This window comes from Oncorhynchus gorbuscha, linkage group LG04 (assembly GCF_021184085.1).
Source record: "Oncorhynchus gorbuscha isolate QuinsamMale2020 ecotype Even-year linkage group LG04, OgorEven_v1.0, whole genome shotgun sequence".
NCBI classification, from domain to species: domain Eukaryota; kingdom Metazoa; phylum Chordata; class Actinopteri; order Salmoniformes; family Salmonidae; genus Oncorhynchus; species Oncorhynchus gorbuscha.
The window spans coordinates 40,200,867-40,221,708 of NC_060176.1; the positions used below are offsets into that span (position 1 = coordinate 40,200,867).

General features: G+C 42.6%; 1 protein-coding gene across 1 annotated transcript in view; it reads right to left on the reverse strand.

Annotated features, from left to right (window-relative positions):
- Positions 1-15,867, reverse strand: part of col27a1b (collagen, type XXVII, alpha 1b) — a 167,452-nt gene extending 151,585 nt beyond the window's left edge. Inside the window, exons 1-2 of the mRNA XM_046346768.1 lie at positions 15,408-15,867; positions 2,493-2,563 (exon numbers count right to left, since the gene is read on the reverse strand). Coding sequence (XP_046202724.1) covers positions 2,493-2,563; positions 15,408-15,460 — 124 coding nt within the window. The 5' untranslated portion in view covers positions 15,461-15,867. The remainder of the gene's footprint in view (positions 1-2,492; positions 2,564-15,407) is intronic.
- Between the last annotated feature and the right edge of the window lie 4,975 nt (positions 15,868-20,842).

Genomic DNA, 20,842 nt, shown 5'->3' on the forward strand with positions numbered 1-20,842 from the left:
TGCTCTACAACATCCGCAGAGTACGACCCTGCCTCACACAGGAAGCGGCGCAGGACCTAATCCAGGCACTTGTCATCTCCCGTCTGGATTACTGCAACTCGCTGTTGGCTGGGCTCCCTGCCTGTGCCATTAAACCCCTTCAACTCATCCAGAACGCCGCAGCCCGTCTGGTGTTCAACCTTCCCAAGTTCTCTCACGTCACCCCGCTCCTCCGTTCTCTCCACTGGCTTCCAGTTGAAGCTCGCATCCGCTACAAGACCATGGTGCTTGCCTACGGAGCTGTGAGGGGAACGGCACCTCAGTACCTCCAGGCTCTGATCAGGCCCTACACCCAAACAAGGGCACTGCGTTCATCCACCTCTGGCCTGCTCGCCTCCCTACCACTGAGGAAGTACAGCTCCCGCTCAGCCCAGTCAAAACTGTTCGCTGCCCTGGCCCCCCAATGGTGGAACAAACTCCCTCACGACGCCAGGACAGCGGAGTCAATCACCACCTTCCGGAGACACCTGAAACCCCACCTCTTTAAGGAATACCTAGGATAGGTTAAGTAATCCCTCTCACCCCACCCCCCCTAAGTTTTAGATGCACTATTGTTAAGTGACTGTCCCACTGGATGTCATAAGGTGATTGCACCAATTTGTAAGTCGCTCTGGATAAGAGCGTCTGCTAAATGACTTAAATGTAATGTAATGTAATGTAATGCAATAAAGTCTGAATCTGGTGTTTAAAACTTCTTAGATCAGCATTAAAATACCCCCCTGTTTCTCCAGCTTGGTCTAGAGGTAGCGCTGCCGCCCCTACACCACACATTGTCCCTGGAGGGAGTAGTTTGACTGCTGTTTATGCCAATCACTTTCTGTGATATATCTTTCTCATCAATCTCCCCATCTCTGTATCTGTCTCCCAAACAAAATGTTTAACTCTCTGCACCAGGTTGAAGTAAGGTGGTTGAAACGATTAATCCTCTTCGTGACCCACATAGGGCTACAGTACATGGCTTCAGATGTGAAAGTACAACTTCCCCTTGGCTAATGCAAAACAAATGTGGGCAACAGTCAACTAAACACTGAGTTGAATTATAGTGCTACAATAGAGAGGAAATACAGAACAGTACAGACACTGCAGCTATGATTCTTAAGGGCTGTTGAGCCATAAGTCATGTTAGGGGGGAAGGAAGGGGGTGGGCTGTACATTATGCAGCGTCCCAAATGACAACCTATTCCCTATTTGAAGCACTACTTTTGACCAGGACCCGTAGTGGTGCACTATATAGGGAGTAGGGTGGCATTTGTGACATTTCTATGTGCAGGCAAGTGGGAGGCAGGGAGGGCATGATCACTGGACAGACCTCCCTACACATGGAAAGGACATCAAACTGAAGCTGAACTTGAAGACAAGAACAAAAACTTACTTCATCAGCAGAATATCCCATGATACTGTAGCTTACAATTATCTGTATAATGGTTCCGAGAGATTATTTTACAGTCTGCTAGATACAAGATGAAATGTAATAACATAATAGGAGTAAGTAGTCTGTTATAGGAAGGGGGACAGTGAATGCCAAAACTCTAGGTTTGACCCTATTACATCCAGATCTTCACAAACATCCTTTATTAGAACATCTTGGCAGAGTTCCACAGTAAACGCAGCCGTTGCATCAGAGACAGAAGAGGGAAGGATATCAGAAGATTCAGAAGATGCAATCCCCGTAGAATCTTCAGTACACATCTCCCACAATAGAAATAGAACAGAGAGCATTTTGTCTCCACAATCTCTTCACTTCCACACCGGAAAGAAGTAAAGGAGATAGCAACTACTGTTGGAGAAAGGATTGTTGCCTCTCTCAGAATAAACATGCTTCAGCTGAGCCTCTAGACAGACAGACAGACAGACAGACAGACAGACAGACAGACAGACAGACAGACAGACAGACAGACAGACAGACAGACAGACAGACAGACAGACAGACAGACAGACAGACAGACAGACAGACAGACAGACAGACAGACAGACAGACAGACAGACAGACAGACAGACAGACAGATAGATAGATAGATAGATAGATAGATAGATAGATAGATAGATAGATAGATAGATAGATAGATAGATAGATAGATAGATAGATAGATAGATAGATAGATAGATAGATAGATAGATAGATAGATAGATAGATAGATAGATAGATAGATCATCCTCAACTTCACGAAACACGTTAAATGATAAAGGACTTATGTTTGGAAGGATTGAATGAAGTAAAGCTGTTTCAGCTGGGTTATGATACATTTTACAGTCCACATTTCACCCCTTTACATTATTGTATATCATACACGTTTTGCCCCAGCACTTTCCAAGTGTGTTTTTGCTAGGCTGTACCAATTTGACACTGACAATATGCAATACAATGTTCTGCTGAACAGCTATAATAAAACTCAATAAAAATACATGATTGGATTTTTGAATCCTTACTTCAGAATGAAATAATGAAACCTCACCTTCAGGGTGTGCTTGAGCTAGCCCCAGGAAACAGGTAGAATAGAGAATAGTCCAGAGTATCAGAGTTCTCCTGTGGGGTAGAGAGAGAATATGGTTACACACACTCATCCATAGGGAAGTGCTGGAAAAAGTACTTAATTTTCATACTTGAGAAAAAGTAAAAATACCTTAAAATGAAATAAACTCAAGTAAAAGTGAAAGTCACAAAGTAAAATGCTACTTGAGTAAAAGTCTAAAAGTATTTGGTTTTAAATATACTTAAGTATTAAAAGTAAAAGTATGAATAATTTAAAATGTCAAACCAGACGACACAATTTTCTTGTTTTTTAAATATACGGACAGCCAGGGACACAGTTCAACACTCAGACACAATTTACAAATGAAGCATTTGTGTTTAGTGAGTTTGCCAGATCAGAGGCAGTAGGGATAACCGGGGATGTTCTCTTGATAAGTGCGTGAATTAGACAATTGTCCTGTCCTGCTAAGCATTTAAAATGTAGCGAGTACTTTTGGGTATCAGGGAAAATCTATGGAGTAAAAAGTACATTATTTTCTTTAGGAATGTAGTGAAGTAAAAGTAAAAGTTGTCAAAAATATAAATAGCAATGTAAAGTACAGATACCACAAAAAACGAATTGTTTTTACTAAAATACTTTACACCACTACCATAGAGTATAGGTTATAACAGGGTTTGTAGAAGGTTTAAAAATTCATTTCTGCACTCATTTCATCCTTAGTTTCTAAGTAGTAAATATGTGGTTTATGACATTATTGCTCCTAGTCAGATCTCATGTATAGTAACCCATGGAGGCAGCAGGATAAGCAGCACCAGCATCAGAAGTACTGCTTCTACCCAAAGCCCATCCAGCTGGTTCAAGTCACTGGGGAACTTTCCTATCCACATGGCAGATAATCTGACCTACAGGGGGGGCTAGGTGAGTACTGCTCCCCCTTAGTCTCCCTCTGACTGCTTTGCATCTGAGCCCCTATTCACTATATAGTGCAATACTTTTGATCAGAACACATAGGGCTCTGGTCAGAAGTAGTGCACTACAGTGCATTCGGAAACCCCTTGACTTTTTCCACATTTTGTTACGTTATAACCTTACTCTAAAATGGATTAAATTAACTTTTTTCCTCATCAATCTACACACAATACCCCATAATGTCAAAGCAAAAACAGATTTTTAGTCATTTTGCACATTTATAAAAAAAACAACAACAGAAAAACCTTATTTACATAGGTATTCAGACACTTTACTATCAAACTAAAAATTGAGCTCAGGTGTATCCTGTTTCCATTGATCATCCTTGAAAACTTCTACAACTTGATTGGAGTCCACCTGTGGGAAATTCAGTTGATTGGACATTACCTGTCGGCCCAACAGCTGACAATTGAATGTTACAGCAAAAACCAAGCCAAGAGGTCGTAGGAATTGTACGTAGAGCTCCGAGACAGGATTGTGTTGAGGCACAGATCTGGTGAAGGATACCAAAAAATGTCTGCAGTATTGAAGATCCTCAAGACCACAGTGGCCTCCATCATTTTTAAATGGAAGAAGTTTGAAACCACCAAGACCCACCCGGGAAAACCGAGGAATTGCGGAAGAAGGGCCTTAGTCAGGGAGGTGACCAAGAACCCGATGGTCACTCTAACAGAGCTCCAGAGTTCCTCTGTCGAGATGGGAGAACCTTCCAGAAGGACAACCATCTCTGCAGCACTCCACCAATCAGTTCTTTATGGTAGAGTGGTTAGATGGAGGCCATTCCTCAGAAAAAGGCACATGACAGCCCACAAGATTGAACTTTTTGGACTGAATGCCAAGCGCCACGTCTGGAGGAAACCTGGCAACATGCCTAAGGTGAAGCATGGTGGTGGCAGCATAATCTTGTGGGGGTGTTTTTCAGAGGCAGGGACTGGGAGACTAGTCAGGTTCAAGGTAAAGATGAACAAAGCAAAGTACAGAGAGATCCTTGATGAAAATCTGCTGCAGAGCACTCAGGACCTCAGACTGGAGTGAAGGTTCACCTACCAACTGGACAACGACCCTAAGAACACAGGGAAGACAATGCAGGAGTGGCTTCGGGACAAGTCTCTGAATGTCCTTGACTGGCCCAGCCAGAGGCCAGACTTGAACCTGATCGATCATCCTTTAAAAAAAAAAATGTTTTACCTTTATTTAACCAGGCAAGTCAGTTAAGAACACATTCTTATTTTCAATGATGGCCTGGGAACAGTGGGTTAACTGCCTGTTCAGGGGCAGAACGACAGATTTGTACCTTGTCAGCTCAGGGGTTTGAACTCGCAACCTTCCGGTTACTAGTCCAACGCTCTAACCACTAGGCTACGCTGCCGCCCATCTCTGGAGAGACCTGAAACTTGCTGTGCAGTGATGGTCCCCATCCAACCTGACAGAGCTTGAGAGGATTTGCAAATAAGAATGGGAGAAACTACCCAAATACAGGTGTGCCAAACTTGTAGCGTCATACCCAAGAAGACTTGAGGCTGTAATCACTGCCAAAGGTGCTTCAATAAAGTACTAAGTAAATGCTCTGAATACTTACGCAAATTTGATATTTTCTTTTCTTTAATACATTTGCAAAAATACTAAAAAAACTGTTTTTGCTTTCTCTTTTTAGGGTATTGAGTGTAGATGGATGAGGGCAAAAAAACTATTTACTTAATTTTAGATTAAGGCTGTAATGTAACAACATTTTGAAAAAGTATTTTTGTGACACAGCCTCTGACTAAGGCCTCCAATGGCTTGTATTGCATTACCCCCATTATGGTTCTTAGAAATCAGGGAAGCAAAGATAAGGGGAAAATTAAGAAAAGGGCAGGGGGAGACAAACATCTGGAAACATCAACACTAAGAAACTCAACTCACTAAATCATCAGTCAGCACTTCCAGTTCAGAGTCCGACAGTGACGTCACATACATAACGAGGTTGTATTATCCTGTGAGTTTGTTTTTCAGTACCATGACGACGTACTTCAAACTTAAGATAAGGAAAGTGGATGTGGCCAAAGGATGAGATTCAATGATGGACTGGGAATATCACTGAGTAGTTTTCAGCCTGGATGTTAGCCTGGATAAGTGTTGGAATCCATCAAGACCAAAGTGTAAAAGTGCATGTTACTTATCCCTGACCGCTGGCTACGTCCCTTCCGTCTTCAAGAGAGCGAGAGTTGCACCCCTTCTGAAAAAACCTACACTCGATCCCTCCGATGTCAACAACTACAGACCAGTATCCCTTCTTTCTTTTCTCTCCAAAACTCTTGAACGTGCCGTCCTTGGTCAGCTCTCCCGCTATCTCTCTCAGAATGACCTTCTTGATCCAAATCAGTCAGGTTTCAAGACTAGTCATTCAACTGAGACTGCTCTTCTCTGTATCACGGAGGCGCTCCGCACCGCTAAAGCTAACTCTCTCTCCTCTGCTCTCATCCTTCTAGACCTATCGGCTGCCTTCGATACTGTGAACCATCAGATCCTCCTCTCCACCCTCTCCGAGTTGGGCATCTCCGGCGCGGCCCACGCTTGGATTGCGTCCTACCTGACAGGTCGCTCCTACCAGGTGGCGTGGCGAGAATCTGTCTCCTCACCACGCGCTCTCACCACTGGTGTCCCCCAGGGCTCTGTTCTAGGCCCTCTCCTATTCTCGCTATACACCAAGTCACTTGGCTCTGTCATAACCTCACATGGTCTCTCCTATCATTGCTATGCAGACGACACACAATTAATCTTCTCCTTTCCCCCTTCTGATGACCAGGTGGCGAATCGCATCTCTGCATGTCTGGCAGACATATCAGTGTGGATGACGGATCACCACCTCAAGCTGAACTTCGGCAAGACGGAGCTGCTCTTCCTCCCGGGGAAGGACTGCCCGTTCCATGATCTCGCCATCACGGTTGACAACTCCATTGTGTCCTCCTCCCAGAGCGCTAAGAACCTTGGCGTGATCCTGGACAACAAACTGTCGTTCTCAACTAACATCAAGGCGGTGGCCCGTTCCTGTAGGTTCATGCTCTACAACATCCGCAGAGTACGACCCTGCCTCACACAGGAAGCGGCGCAGGTCCTAATCCAGGCACTTGTCATCTCCCGTCTGGATTACTGCAACTCGCTGTTGGCTGGGCTCCCTGCCTGTGCCATTAAACCCCTACAATTCATCCAGAACGCCGCAGCCCGTCAACCTTCCCAAGTTCTCTCACGTCACCCCGCTCCTCCGCTCTCTCCACTGGCTTCCAGTTGAAGCTCGCATCCGCTACAAGACCATGGTGCTTGCCTACGGAGCTGTGAGGGGAACGGCACCTCAGTACCTCCAGGCTCTGATCAGGCCCTACACCCAAATAAGGGCACTGCGTTCATCCACCTCTGGCCTGCTCGCCTCCCTACCACTGAGGAAGTACAGTTCCCGCTCAGCTCAGTCAAAACTGTTCGCTGCTCTGGCTCCCCAATGGTGGAACAAACTCCCTCACGACGCCAGGACAGCGGAGTCAATCACCACCTTCCGGAGACACCTGAAACCCCACCTCTTTAAGGAATACCTAGGATAGCATAAAGTAATCCTTCTCACCCCCCCCTTAAAATATTTAGATGCACTATTGTAAAGTGGTTGTTCCACTGGATGTCATAAGGTGAATGCACCAATTTGTAAGTCGCTCTGGATAAGAGCGTCTGCTAAATGACTTAAATGTAAATGTAATGTAAATGTTATGCCTGTATTTGGTTTCGCCAGCAATGCAGTATTCACCAGCAATGAGTACTTGAGCTGGATGAGAATGCTTTACAGTATGTGGTTACGGCACATCTACTTGTCCACAATCTGAAAAACTCATTGACTTCTGCGGTTTCCTCTTACAGAGTGAGGCCTCTCAATGACCTGCAGGCCTGGAGATTCCAGCCAGGCAGCCAGGGAGGCAGGGAGACACTGAGTGCTACTCCAGCAGAAAGTCACCAAGTGACCACAGGCTTATTACACGTACTACCTCTGTAGTCACTTCTACATCCTCAGCTTTCTGCACCTTTGCCTCATTCAATATTTTAACACTACATTCAACATTTATATTTGCAGAAAAGCATATAAGGCATCGAGGTTTTCTGAGTTGTGACGACAACTAGTTTGAATGTAATAAACTCAGCAAAAAAATAAACGTCCTCTCGCTGTCAACTGTGTTTGTTTTAATGAACATAACAAGATTCAACAACTGAGACATAAACTGATCAAGTTCCACAGACAAGTGACTAACAGAAATGGATTAATGTGTCCCTGAATAAAGCGGGGGTCAAAATCAAAAGTAACAGTCAGTATCTGGTGTGGCCACCAGCTGCATTAGGTACTGCAGTGCATCTCCTCCTCATGGACTGCACCAGATTTGCCAGTTATTGCTGTGAGATGTTACCCCACTCTTCCACCAAGGCACCTGCAAGTTCCTGGACATTTCTGGGGGGAATGGCCCTAGCCTTCACCCTCTGATCCAACAGGTCCCAGATGTGCTCAGTGGGATTGAGATCTGGGCTCTTCGCTGGCCATGGCAGAACACTGACATTCCTGTCTTGCAGGAAATCACGCCTGGACCACACAGCATTGAGATTGCCTGCAATGACAACAAGCTCAGTCCGATGATGCTGTGACACCATGACGGACCCTCCACCTCCACATCGATCCCGCTCCAGAGTACAGCCCTCGGTGTAACGCTCAGTCCTCCTCCGATAAACGCAAATTCGACCATCACTCCTGGTGAGACAAAACTCGTCCGTGAAGAGCACCTTTTGCCAGTCCTGTCTGGTCCAGCAACGGTGGGTTTGTGCCCATAGGCGACGTTGTTTACAACAGGCCTACAAGCCCTCAGTCCAGCCTCTCTCAGCCTATTGTGGACAGTCTGAGCACTGATGGAGGGATTGTGCGTTCCCGGTGTAACTCGGGCAGTTGCTGTTGCCATCCTGTACCTGCCCGCAGGTGTGATGTTCGGATGTACCGATCCTATGCAGGTATTGTTACACGTGATCTGCCACTGCGAGGACAATCAGCTGTCCGTCCTATCTCCCTGTAGTGCTGTCTTAGGCATCTCACAGTACGGACATGTCCACATCTGCAGTCCTTATGCCTCCTTGCAACATGCCTAAGGCGTGTTCAGGGGACCCTGGGAATCTTTATTTTTGTGTTTTTCAGAGTCAGTAGAAAGGCCTCTTTAGTGTCCTAAGTTTTCATAACGGTGAACTTAATTGCCTACCATCTGTAAGTGCACAGGTGCATGTTCATTAATTGTTTATGGTTCATTAAACAAGCATGGGAAACAGTATTTAAACCCTTTACAATGAAGATCTGTGAAGTTATTTGGATTTTTACGAATTATCTTTGAAAGACAGGGTCCTGAAAAGGGGAGTTTCTATTTTTTGCTGAGCTTATAATGCATTGATGAATTGTGTATTCACCCACCCACCCACTGAACTAGCCAATCAGCAGAGTGAGATTTAAGAATACATTGTTTTGTGATTTTTTTACTAACTCCGTCAGGGTCTCAACTAGGGATGTGGCAGTCACGAAATTTCGTCAGCCTTCAAGCAAATAACTGTCGGTCCTTCAGTAATTGACCGTTAACTAACATAAACACATTTAGCATCTCCTGGATTCACGCTATTATGTTCTTCTGAAATAGACTACATTTTAATAATAATAATAATAATAATAATATATGCCATTTAGCAGACGCTTTTATCCAAAGCGACTTACAGTCATGTGTGCATACATTCTACGTATGGGTGGTCCCGGGGATCGAACCCACTACCCTGGCGTTACAAGCGCCATGCTCTACCAACTGAGCTTCTTTAGACCGGTCTAAAATAAATAATGAATTTATTGTGAAGGTGTAGGCTATATTACATGGATGTATTATACTTTTTAAAATGGTTTGTATGCTATGCATATTCTGAGTTGTCCTTATGTTAGGTCCCGATGTGGCAATGCCAAATGGCAGTGGGCTACACTCGTTAATTTAGCAGATAAGATTTGCTTATAAATCCGTGGCATGATGTTATATTATTTTATAGTATGAAGAATATAATTGAAAAAAAGCTTAATAAAATATAGATATTTTCTCCAAACGATTTGAGGGAGTGCACAAATGCGGCTATTCTGTGTTGAGCGGTTAACAAATAAATAGGTACTCCTATATCCTTAATTTAGAGTTATTCGTGAAACTTTAGTCGTTCTACAAGCGTTGGGCTAAATGATTCGATTTTTATACATGTCAAGGCTGCATGATGAGACTCTAATGATGACTTGAAATAAGTCGTTTGAAAGGCATGAGCTCTGCTTAGTTTCTTTTGCACAGCCTGTACACACTCAAAAAGTCTCTCATTCACAATTTGACAAGCACTTGATAATGCCTCGAATTTCACGGTGGAATCCCCTTTGTGGCTGTAATGCACTCTAAAAAAAATACATGCCTTTGCGACCCGGAGTGCTGCGTTGTGCGCTTCTCCCTGAGTGTTCTGCGCAATCCAAATTGTCTCTCACTCACGCCGCTCTCCGTCACGTGATTGGGTCCAGACTACAAGTTAAAACAGACACATCCAGGACGCAATTGCGCGTGTCCTTATCCAATTCCGAGGTGCATATTGAAGATATTGGAAGAACTGTCCACATTTACTTTTCGTCAGCCAACAAGATGCGTAGGCCTAGCGAACAGCAAAAGCACTAGCCTATGTCAATCTACTATCCCCCATAGTACAAAAGCCGATCTATTATATTCTGTAAAATCAATAAATATTCCAAACATAGTCTGAGACAGTTGTGGAATGCGATCACAAATTAATACAACCACTAGCATCCCAAAAACGTTTTTATGCAATGTGGCTGAAGCAACAGATCAGAACGTTTATCTTAAAATGTTGATAAACTATTAGGCTATTTCTTCAAATTATAAGCGCAGCAATGCGCACATGGTAGTAGGCTACAAGCGCGAATGTTCCATTAGCGGAAAACAGCATTATCAAAAGTGACCGCGAATGCAATTATGTATGTAATGTTTGTATTATAACGGTGCATTTTATAGTCAAATTATCTTCCCCAAACTTGGAACCCACACTCTGCTTATATATAACAGTACAGTTACTACACCCCTTGTAAAGCGGACTAATGTGCTTCATTTTAATAAGTTATTTGGCAACTTTAGTTGCATACAAACCTCATTGAAACATATAGGCCTATGGGCTAGTCTGCATGAGGTGTGCAACTATGATTGAACAAGTCGTAAAAAAATTGCATTGTTTCTAATGCTGGGCATCATTCACAAGTGATAATATATAATTCTCAAATGATAGGCTAATATTGTCACCAATCAAACTAATCTTGATTTAATCTTGTCTATACATAATAATATATGTGTGACATTTGTTTTGATTTAGAATGGACCATTATCATCCACCTGTATCGAACCAGGGGCAACGAGAAAAAATACGTCACTTAAAAGCGAATGGAGGACGAATCTCCCCGTGGTTTATTTTCATGCCAGCCAGGTAGTCTATACTTCTGTTGTAAATATAAGCAATGTGCTTAATATTAGGAAAGATTAGAAATAAATAGAGTAGGCCTAGCCTATGGAAAGATGATGGGCTCCTCCTATTTTTATTAGTGGCCATCACTCTGTTTTCTCCCGCAATTGCATAGCCTGTAGAAATGTTGCACAACCTGAGCTCATGGGCTTTCATAAAGTGTTTGATTAGGTTTTTGAAAACATTTGCATTGATGTCGGAGTGATTATAGGGACAATAGAATGCTGAGTATGAGGCAGTTAGCAGGTTTGGTAGGCTACTAATGACCAGCAGCACCATCAGAGCTTGGAGAAGCCTAATTACCATGACTAAATGGTCATGTGGACTTTGACTGCCTTCATGACTCGTGACCGCCGGTGTGGCGGTAAGACGGTCACCGCACAGCCCTAGTCTCAATTTACTGTTGCGAGTTACAATAGTATAATGCACAAGGTGCAATTTAGAAATGTGATTGTGCATCAGCAGATTTTCTCTTGTTTTGTCAGTCACTTAGCCAATGTCAGCAAAATAAAATGTAATTGCTAAATTAGTTTAACGGCCAGCTATCTAAACTTCTTATCATGGTCGAATTACCGGTCGGGGTGCCCACATCGATTTTGATAGTCAGTTTCACTCAGATATCATATTAAAAACTGCAAAACTTTCTCTCCATCTCATGGCAAAATGTGTAGAATTGCAGGAAATTAGTTGGAAAACAGCTGATCTTCCTCTCTGCCCCATGGCAAAATGTGAAGAATTGCAGCAAACTTAAAAAATAACTCTAAAACGGGGCTTCCCAGGTGGCGCAGTGGTTAAGGGCGCTGTAGTGCAGTGCCAGCTGTGCCATCAGCTGTGCCTCTGTCGTCCGTGGGGCGATGCACAATTGGCCTAGCGTCGTCCGGGTTAGGGAGGGCTTGGCCGGTAGGGATGTCCTTGTCTCATCGCGCACCAGTGACTCCTGTGGCGGGCTGGGTGCAGTGCGTGCTAACCAAGGTTGCCAGGTGTTTCCTCTGACACATTGGTGCGGCTGGCTTCCGGGTTGGATGCGTGCTGTGTTTTAAGAAGCAGTGCATCTCTCCCGAGCCCGTACGGGAGTTGTAACGATGAGTCAAGATAGTAGATACTTAAACAATTGGATCCCACGAAATTTGGGAGAAAAAGGGGTAAAATTCAAAACAACAACAAAAACATACAAAAACCCCCTATAAAACCGAAAAAAATGTCTCTCTGCTTGAGGGGTGCCACTTTTACTCACAATGTGTGTGTTTATGGGTACGCAGACCTCACGAGCAACTTCGGCCCATTATGATGAGTTCAGATTTTTTGTGGCCCCCATCGCCATCAAAGTTTCCCATCCCTGCTCTAAACCATCCCAGCAACTCACTCCCACAGCGTTCATTTGGCAGCAGTGCACAACTGCATAAACAGCAGAGTGCAACTTCAAGTCCATTGGCAGAGTTTATAAAAGGGGAATGCTTATACTTTCAAAAGTAAATGTTTTAATTGGAAGTTGTATCTTACTTAGACATTGCAATGCACCGTCTGAAATCCAAAATGTGTTATCGCTATCATTAATAACTGTAATAATTATTGATAGTATATAGCCACCAGCTCTACTGGAATCCAGAACACTTTTCTCTAACAATGTTTCTGCAAGCAGGGCCGGTTTAATGCAGGGCCTTCCAGGGCCTGAAGCCCCTGGGCCCAAGAGGTAGAAAAAACCCACAAGATGTTTCAGGAGCCCGCTCTCAATGATTGTACAGCCTGCTGCTGCTCTGCTAATCATCAGATGCGGGAGGAGAGGAGGTAGGGGCACATGTGGGTAACTGTGGATAAAAGGTTTTAAATAAACTGCATAATAAATCAATGTGACTGGGCAATTGTCTGAGTCAGGGGCAGGCACAAGTACACAGGGGGCCCATGAGGCAAAACATAAAATCAAATAAATCACATTATTATTATTATTTTTTTTTATATACAACCACAGGAGCCCGTTCTCAATGTTCAAATTATACCAAAGAGCATAATTTAGCCACAGAGGATCAATAGTTTCAGAAAAATTACTGTGGATTACATTTTATCACCAGCACAGAAATGTAACTGCCAAAATGAAGGAAACACCAACATAGTGTCTGAAAGGCGCTGCACGGTCAATCTGACGTCAGCAGTGGCCGTGCAGCGTTTACGCTGATACGGCCTCTGCAGAAGTCAGGCCATTCATACTTCTTGCGCTTCCCGGAGCAGCGCAGAGCTGCTGTGAAGGAAGTGAGTTTGTGTTTATACAGGACCTCCCTCCCCCACCTACCATCAACCAATCATGTCAATGCAGAGCTATTCGAAGCCCTCCGCATTGTTACAACATTTGGGAGGCACACGGCGATGCTGTATGGAGCTCAATTTGGCCTCTGCATGCCTCAGGAGGCTCCGCAATTGCGTCACACCCTCCATATGGACCCTCCAACCACATTTTCGGATCAAGCATAAATGAGATTTTAAAGTGTGTTTGGCCACCACCAGCTGCCAGAACAGCTTCAATGCGAGTTGGCATAGATTCTACAAGTGGACCTAAACCATGCCAGGAAAATGCACCACTTTCCTTTCATTCTGGCAGGTACTGGTTGCCTACAGTCGGGAAGGCCGCAAATTGGCCAGCATGCTTGCCAAATATACAACTTGTTCGGTTGTGGCCATAGACATATAATCATTCCATAGGAGGGTTTTGGATCCTCTTATCCTGGCAATTTGACGATTAAACTCATGGGTATACTAGCAACAGCTGCCTGACTTGAATAGGAACTGCCATCTATGGATTATATTTCTATGGTTGGTTGTGGCTGTCTGTTGGCCTTTTGCAAATGTCAAAACACACCTAACACGCCACCTAACACACCTAAATCTTAACCTCTGGGGAAAAAAACATACCGTTTGGAAATGCCTACTGCTGAAAATAGAAGACGTGTGAACCAATAGAAATATATTTTTTAAATCAGCAACACAATTTTTTGCAAACAGCAGCACTGTTTTTCAAAGTAGCTCATCTTGAGATAGGCTATTGCCAAGACGTGTGCATCGGTCATCACAGTGAGTAGAAGCCTACTGTACATTAACTCCTAATATTGTACAATCTCTTTGTCGCTTCATTGGCCTGGGCTATTGTTTGTTGAATTCAAGATTGATCTCAGTTTGTCAGCGTCAGAGTAGCCACTCATTTCGGTTATTTGTGTGGTATTAAATAAGATTCAGCTAATGTAGAATTGCATGAAATTAGTTTTTAAAAATCCTATTTTTTTCGGACCCTGCTTTTTCGGACCCTCCCAAAAATGCCTCTCCTCAACAGTAGCCTAGGACACATGACAAATGTTAATTATGGCTTTATTAAAAGGGCTTTTTCTTCAACAGTATTTTTTTTAAGGAACTCCGGCTTTCAACGGACTCTTGAAAGTTGTAATAGTAGGATGCATTTTCAAAATTGGGTAGTGCATCACCAGTTTTCCTCTTGTCATGTCCGTCAGTGCATACCTTAGAGCAGGGTTTCCCAAACTCGGTTCTGGGCCCCCAAAATCAAGTTGGATGGTAAGTTGGTTATTTGAATCAGCCCCGGGATCGAGTTTGATGGTGAGTTGGTTATTTGAATCAGCCCCAGGATCGAGTTTGATGGTGAGTTGGTTATTTGAATCAGCCCCAGGATCGAGTTGGGGAAACCCTGCCTTATAGAGCTATTTATAACCTGTCAGAAATGTCCAGATCAACTAGCCCATGTCAGCTAGATTTTGTTGTAATATTTGAGTCACTCAAATATCACATGAATACACATTAGACATGACAAAATGTATAGAACTGCTACATAAAATTGCTTTAAAAAGGCTAAATGTTCTCGGCACCCCATGACGAAATATGTAGAATTAAAGGAAATACTTTTTAAACCTGCAAAATGTTCTCTCTGCCAACAAGAGGGGTGTGAACAGTTCGTGTCATGAACAGTGCTTGTGCCCACAAAAATATAGATCCCCAATGCTGGAAGGGGGCTTCAGTAAACATGTTTGGGAACCCCTACTCTAAAATATAGGTTTTTAGTTCAGACAAATAACGTGTTTATGTCATAGCTGAGAAATCCAAAATGAAAATAGTAAGGAAAAAGACTAGCCCACACATTGGGATCACAAAATAGGGATCATTCATTCATTGACACAGCCATGATTCCCACTTTGTATTATTGTGTGCTCTCAAGAAAGTGCACGTGCATTTCTTCTGGAATGTATGGAAACGCATTGGAGTTAAAACAGCTGCACAGATGTTCAGAAGTTAGTTCAATCTTGATCAATCTGATAGATATGAGATGAAGGGGAGAGCTGTTTTGTTTGGATAATTTGTACTCACCCCCCAACTCCAGCTGTTTTGAGTTTGGAGTACAGGGCATTGTCCGGCTCCATAGCGGTTACTTCATTCTTTCTTGAGAGTTTTTACAACGGTCCAGAGTGGCAGGAGACATACGCAAATCATTTCCATTGCAGCTGGTCCTTAAAACTTCGAAAGGGAACCAAAAAAGCACCGGTAATAAGAGATCAATAACGTGTCTTCCTCCTTTCTCAATGTCGTTCCGTTATCTTCCTTCAGGAGTTCTTTACATATAAGAAACTTCGACCCACAGAGCTCCATCGGAGTGTTACTTTTCCGCGCGAAAGAACCGACTCCAGGTAAATGTCTGTGGGGAGAAGTACAATCTCTTACACACTCATACGAGCACGGTGAAATGAATGTATGGTGACCGCCTTGTACGCCGACGTTTCTAATATACAAGATATCATGGAGTGAGTGAGGGAATTCTTTGCTCGGGACTCAGAGAAACACACCTCCTTCTTTCGCCTCAGCTGATATTGAAGGAGGAAACCAATGTAACACACATGAATGGTGTAAAGAAGAAGATACATTTCTTTGGAACGTGTGTCTTGCTTGGAAAGCAAAACCTTCTACATTTGCACTTTTCCTTAGTAAGTAGACCATGTATGCAGATTTAATTTAGTGCCATACATGACCTAGACCTCTGACTTCATCAGAAACAGTCTTGTCAGCCTGGTCTCATAGACTAGACTTAACATAGTAAACGTAAATCCATTACACTCACATTAGTATATGTTATGTTTGGGATGGTTACACAAGACAGAAGGGTACTTAATAAGGCAAAAACGAAAGTAGGGTGCTTGGTTGGGCATATAACTTGCAACCCAAAAGTTGTATGTTTGAATCTCATCACGGACAACGTTAGCATTTTAGCTAATTAGTAAACTAGCAACTACTTACTACTTTTGAGCTACTTTGCATAGCTTAGTATGTTAGCTAACCCTTCCCCTAAACCTTAAACCCTGAATCTAATTCTTAACCCTAACCTTAACTCCTAACCCCTAGCATAGCTAATGTTAGCATTAGCCACCTAGCTAACATTAGCGACAACAATTTAGAATTCGTAACATATCATACGTTTTGCAAATTGTAACAATTTGTATGAATTTCAATTCATAACATCATACAAATTGTAATACATATCATGTGAAATGGATGATGGACATGCACAAATTAATACATACCATACCTATCATACTGTGAGTGTTGGTGAGTGTTGGATTTACTATGTTATGTCTACCCCTGAGTCGAGGTTGGCCTTGTCTCTGGATAGGTAAGAGTAGTCTTCAGCTGTCCAGTTATTTATGGGCCAGGTGACAGGTCTAGACTGTAGACAGCTGGATGGCTGATTGTTTGTTTACCCAGCACACTTGTTTTGTCTGGGGCAAGGTGCCTGGTGCCACCTTGGTGTTTCACTCCTCCTCAACACAGCACATTTACATTTACATTAGGGGAAATGTAAAAGAGGAACAGATATAGCAACAAAAAAAAATGCAATACCTGCTACAAAAAAAGTATATCCTTATTCCTTCTTAGTCCTTGCAGTACCAGGCTAGTTACATAATTAATTTTGATTTCAGTACACCAGACAATTTTTGGTTGTTTCTACGGTCTCCCGACCCAATGAAGAGGACTACCATGCATGCCTGACAAGCTGACAGTGACGATTTCATTGCTCAGGAGATTTCCTCTGAAGTTACGAGTTGCCTGTCATCCTTATCCTGTTCTACAAAACCAGAGAGTCAATTGCTACGGAGAAGTCACAGTCAAATGGCCGGGTGGCGAGGTGCCTGTGAGATGCCTTCAATGAAGAGTGAACTGTGCTGCCTGCCTGCAGAGGACATGCTCATCTCCCCTGTTGAACTCCTACCTCTGGTTCCAACTTAACTGTCGCTCCATCTGTTGCAGGCTTGAAACACCCAAAACATTAAACTCGGGCTCAAAATCGTACTCCAGACCTACTCTATCATATATCTGTATTATTTGATTCGTGTTTGTTTTGCTTTTTCGAGTGCTTTGAGATAATATTTGTAATGAACAGCGCTAGAGAAGTTGAATAAATGATTATTATTTGTTTGATTTATTTTCTATTGTATCCTGTGCTGTTCACTGACTTTTTAGTGTTCTTGGCCATATAGCTGCCTATCCTCCTGCCCACCTTACCTACAGTCAGTACTGTATGTACGCTCATGCCTGTGAGCCGGAGCCAGAGTAGAGCTCTGCTGCCTATCTAGCCCAAAGGCCGGCAGATGGTGATATTGAGTCGTTTCAGTCTTACCATCCAAACGCATTGTATGCAGCTGGCAATACACTCCTATACCCCGTGGAACGGTTTGAACCTAAACATTCTCCATTCAAGCTGCAAAGGCATCGATTTCTTCCTTGACTAGATTTATTGGAGAGAAGGTGAAAAAAAAGGAGGAAATATGCAGACATTATAAAACACAATTTTCCATCACAATGCTAAAGTGGCTAATACCTAGGAATGCGAGTCGGGGCGCAACATCAGGAGTACTATTAGCCACTAGCATGGTGGTGGAAAATGGTGTTTCATAAAGAAAGTATGCAGGTTTTCCCAGTTTTTTATCTGCCTTGACATTATCTAAGGAGGAAATCGATGCCTTTGCAGCCTGAATGGAGAATGTTTTGGGTACTAACCAGTCCACACGGATACGAGTGTATTGCCGGCTGCATACAATGCGTTTGGACGGTAAAATGAAACCATCAATCCAGATGAAATGTCGCCATCTGCTGGCCTTTCGGATACTGCCTACCCTGCTGCTGCTGCAGTCGTGTGCTGTGAAATTCCTCTGTCCTCATTGACCCGCCCTCAACAAACACGCAGTGACAGTGTCCAGCCGAGCCCCAACAGAGCGCCGATTCAGCTCCCTGCAACTGGATCCCCCGTTCCTGAGCCTGGGCTCCCAGCACACAGAGCCCCTCACAGTTCTCCACTCACAGCCAGCTAGCACTAGGGTTGCGTCCCAAATGCCATCCCATTCCTTATATAGTGCACTATTTTTGACCAGCTCTGGGCACTATAAAGGGAATAGGGTGCCATTTGGGATGCATCCCAGGAAGAGTGCACACCACCTTGAAAGAGCACATCCCATGTACCTGTCTGAGCTTACATGTCTGATGGTAGATTTTGTTACTTCAAACTTTTAGTTCGCAGACAATGGAGGCAATGTCCGAGAAGTCGAAGCAGAGCAGGCACAGCAGAGCAGTTAGGTTTTGAGTGTTGAGGGGTTTTTGTTTCAGCACTGTAAGTTTGCGATGAGTGATAGCTTAGGTTACTGTACGTAAGTCGTGAGAGCAAGCAAACTGAGAATGGATCAACATTGTAGTTACTCCACAATACTAACCTAATTGACAGAGGGAACAGAAGGAAGCCTTTACAGAAAAAAATATCCAAAACATGTATCCTGTTTGCAACAAGGCAATAAAGTAATACTGCAAATAATTTTGCAAATTTTTTTTGTCCTGAATACAAAGTGTTATGTTTGGGGCCAATCCAATACAACACATTAGTGAGTACCACTTCATATTTTCAAGCATAGTGGCGGCTGCATCATGTTATGGGTATGTTTGTAATCATTCCAGGATAAAAAAGAAACAGAACAGAACAGGCAAAGTCCTAGAGGAAAACCTGGATCAGTCTGCTTTCCACCACTTCACCTTTCAGCAGAACAATTTGACAGAGCCTGAGGAATTTTTAAAATAATAATAATAATGTGCAAATGTTGCACAATCCAGGTGTGGAAAGCTCATAGAGATTTAGAAAGACTAACAGCTGCAATCTCTGCCAAAGGTGCTTCTACAAAGTATTGACTCAGGGGTGAGAATACTTATGTAAATTACATATTTCTGTATTTCATTTTCAATCATTTTGCTAACATTTCTAGAAACATATCTTCACTTTGTTATTATGGATATTGCATGTAGATCGGTAATAAAAAATAAAAAATAATAATTTAATACGTTTTGAATTCAGGCTGTAACACAACAAATGTGCAATAAGTCAAGGGGTATGAATAATTTCTGAAGGCACTGTAGTAAACAGCTCCAACAAATATCATACATTAAAACCAGGTTTCAAAAGAGTGAAAGGCCAAGACCTGGAGGCCAGTTTATATATGTGTTTTATGAGTTGATTTTCTACCACTAATCACTTGTGACTGCCATGTTGGAACCCCTGTCTTTAACTATTGGCAGGTGTGGACGACTCTCTGATCATTCTTTATTCCAGACTAGGGAAGTAATGCAAGTCATCTGGCCGTTTATACCCTGGTATTACAATGGAAGGTAGAAGTTCTGTGTCTGCAGGAAATTGGAGGATTTTCCTGCAGACAGAGTCAATGTGTATGGCCAGTAACCCTATACCCTATCTGTCCAGTGTCCATATGGATCACATGCACATACTAGACCAGTCATGTATAGAATTGATGAGTTAAATTTGATTGATATACAGTGGAATCCAAAATTATTGACACCCCTGATAAAGATGAGCAATAATGACGGTATAAAATAAATAGTTCAAATACTAAGCTATTTGTATGCTCAAAAAATGGGAAATGAATGAATACAATTGAATACAATTGCTCAGAGAAAGAGATTTTGTTTTTTTCTCAAAAGGTTAGGGGTCAAGGTTTTGATACCCTTAAAGATTCTTATAAATAAAGTAGTCAAAAATGTAGTATTTGGTCCCATATTCCTGCATCAAGCTTGTGACATTTTCAGTCCGTTTTGGTTGTATTTCAGATTATTTTGTGCCCAAAATATTTTTATTTATTTAACCTTTATTTCACTAGACAAGTCAGTTAAGAACAAATTCGCTCTAACCACTAGGCTACCTGCCGCCCTGAAATTAATGATAAATAATGTATTGTGTCATTTGGAGTCACTTTTATTATAAATAAGAATATAATATGTTTCTAAACACTTCTACGTCAATGTGGATTCTACCATTACTTATAATCCTGAATGAATCGTAAATAATGATGATTGAGAGTTACAAAGGTCAAATTTCATACCCTCAAGACATGCTAACCTCTCACCATTACCAATAACAGGGGAGATTAGCATGTCTTGGGGGTATGATCTTTAACCCCCTGTTACTTTCTCACTCATAATCTGAAACACACCCAAAAACACTGCAAATGCATCCAACAAGTTTGCAGAGTCACAAGCCTGATGATGATTTTTGCTAAGATCCTCATTATCTGACGCCAATGGCAACACCTAGTCTTCCTGGGGTCCGACACATAACAAACTTTAAAATGTACATACATTTAAAACATTGACATAGACATTACAGATTACACTACTGTTCAAAAGTTTGGGGTCACTAAGAAATGTCTAGTTTTTGTGAGAAAAGCACATTTTGTATCCATTAAAATAACATCAAATTGATC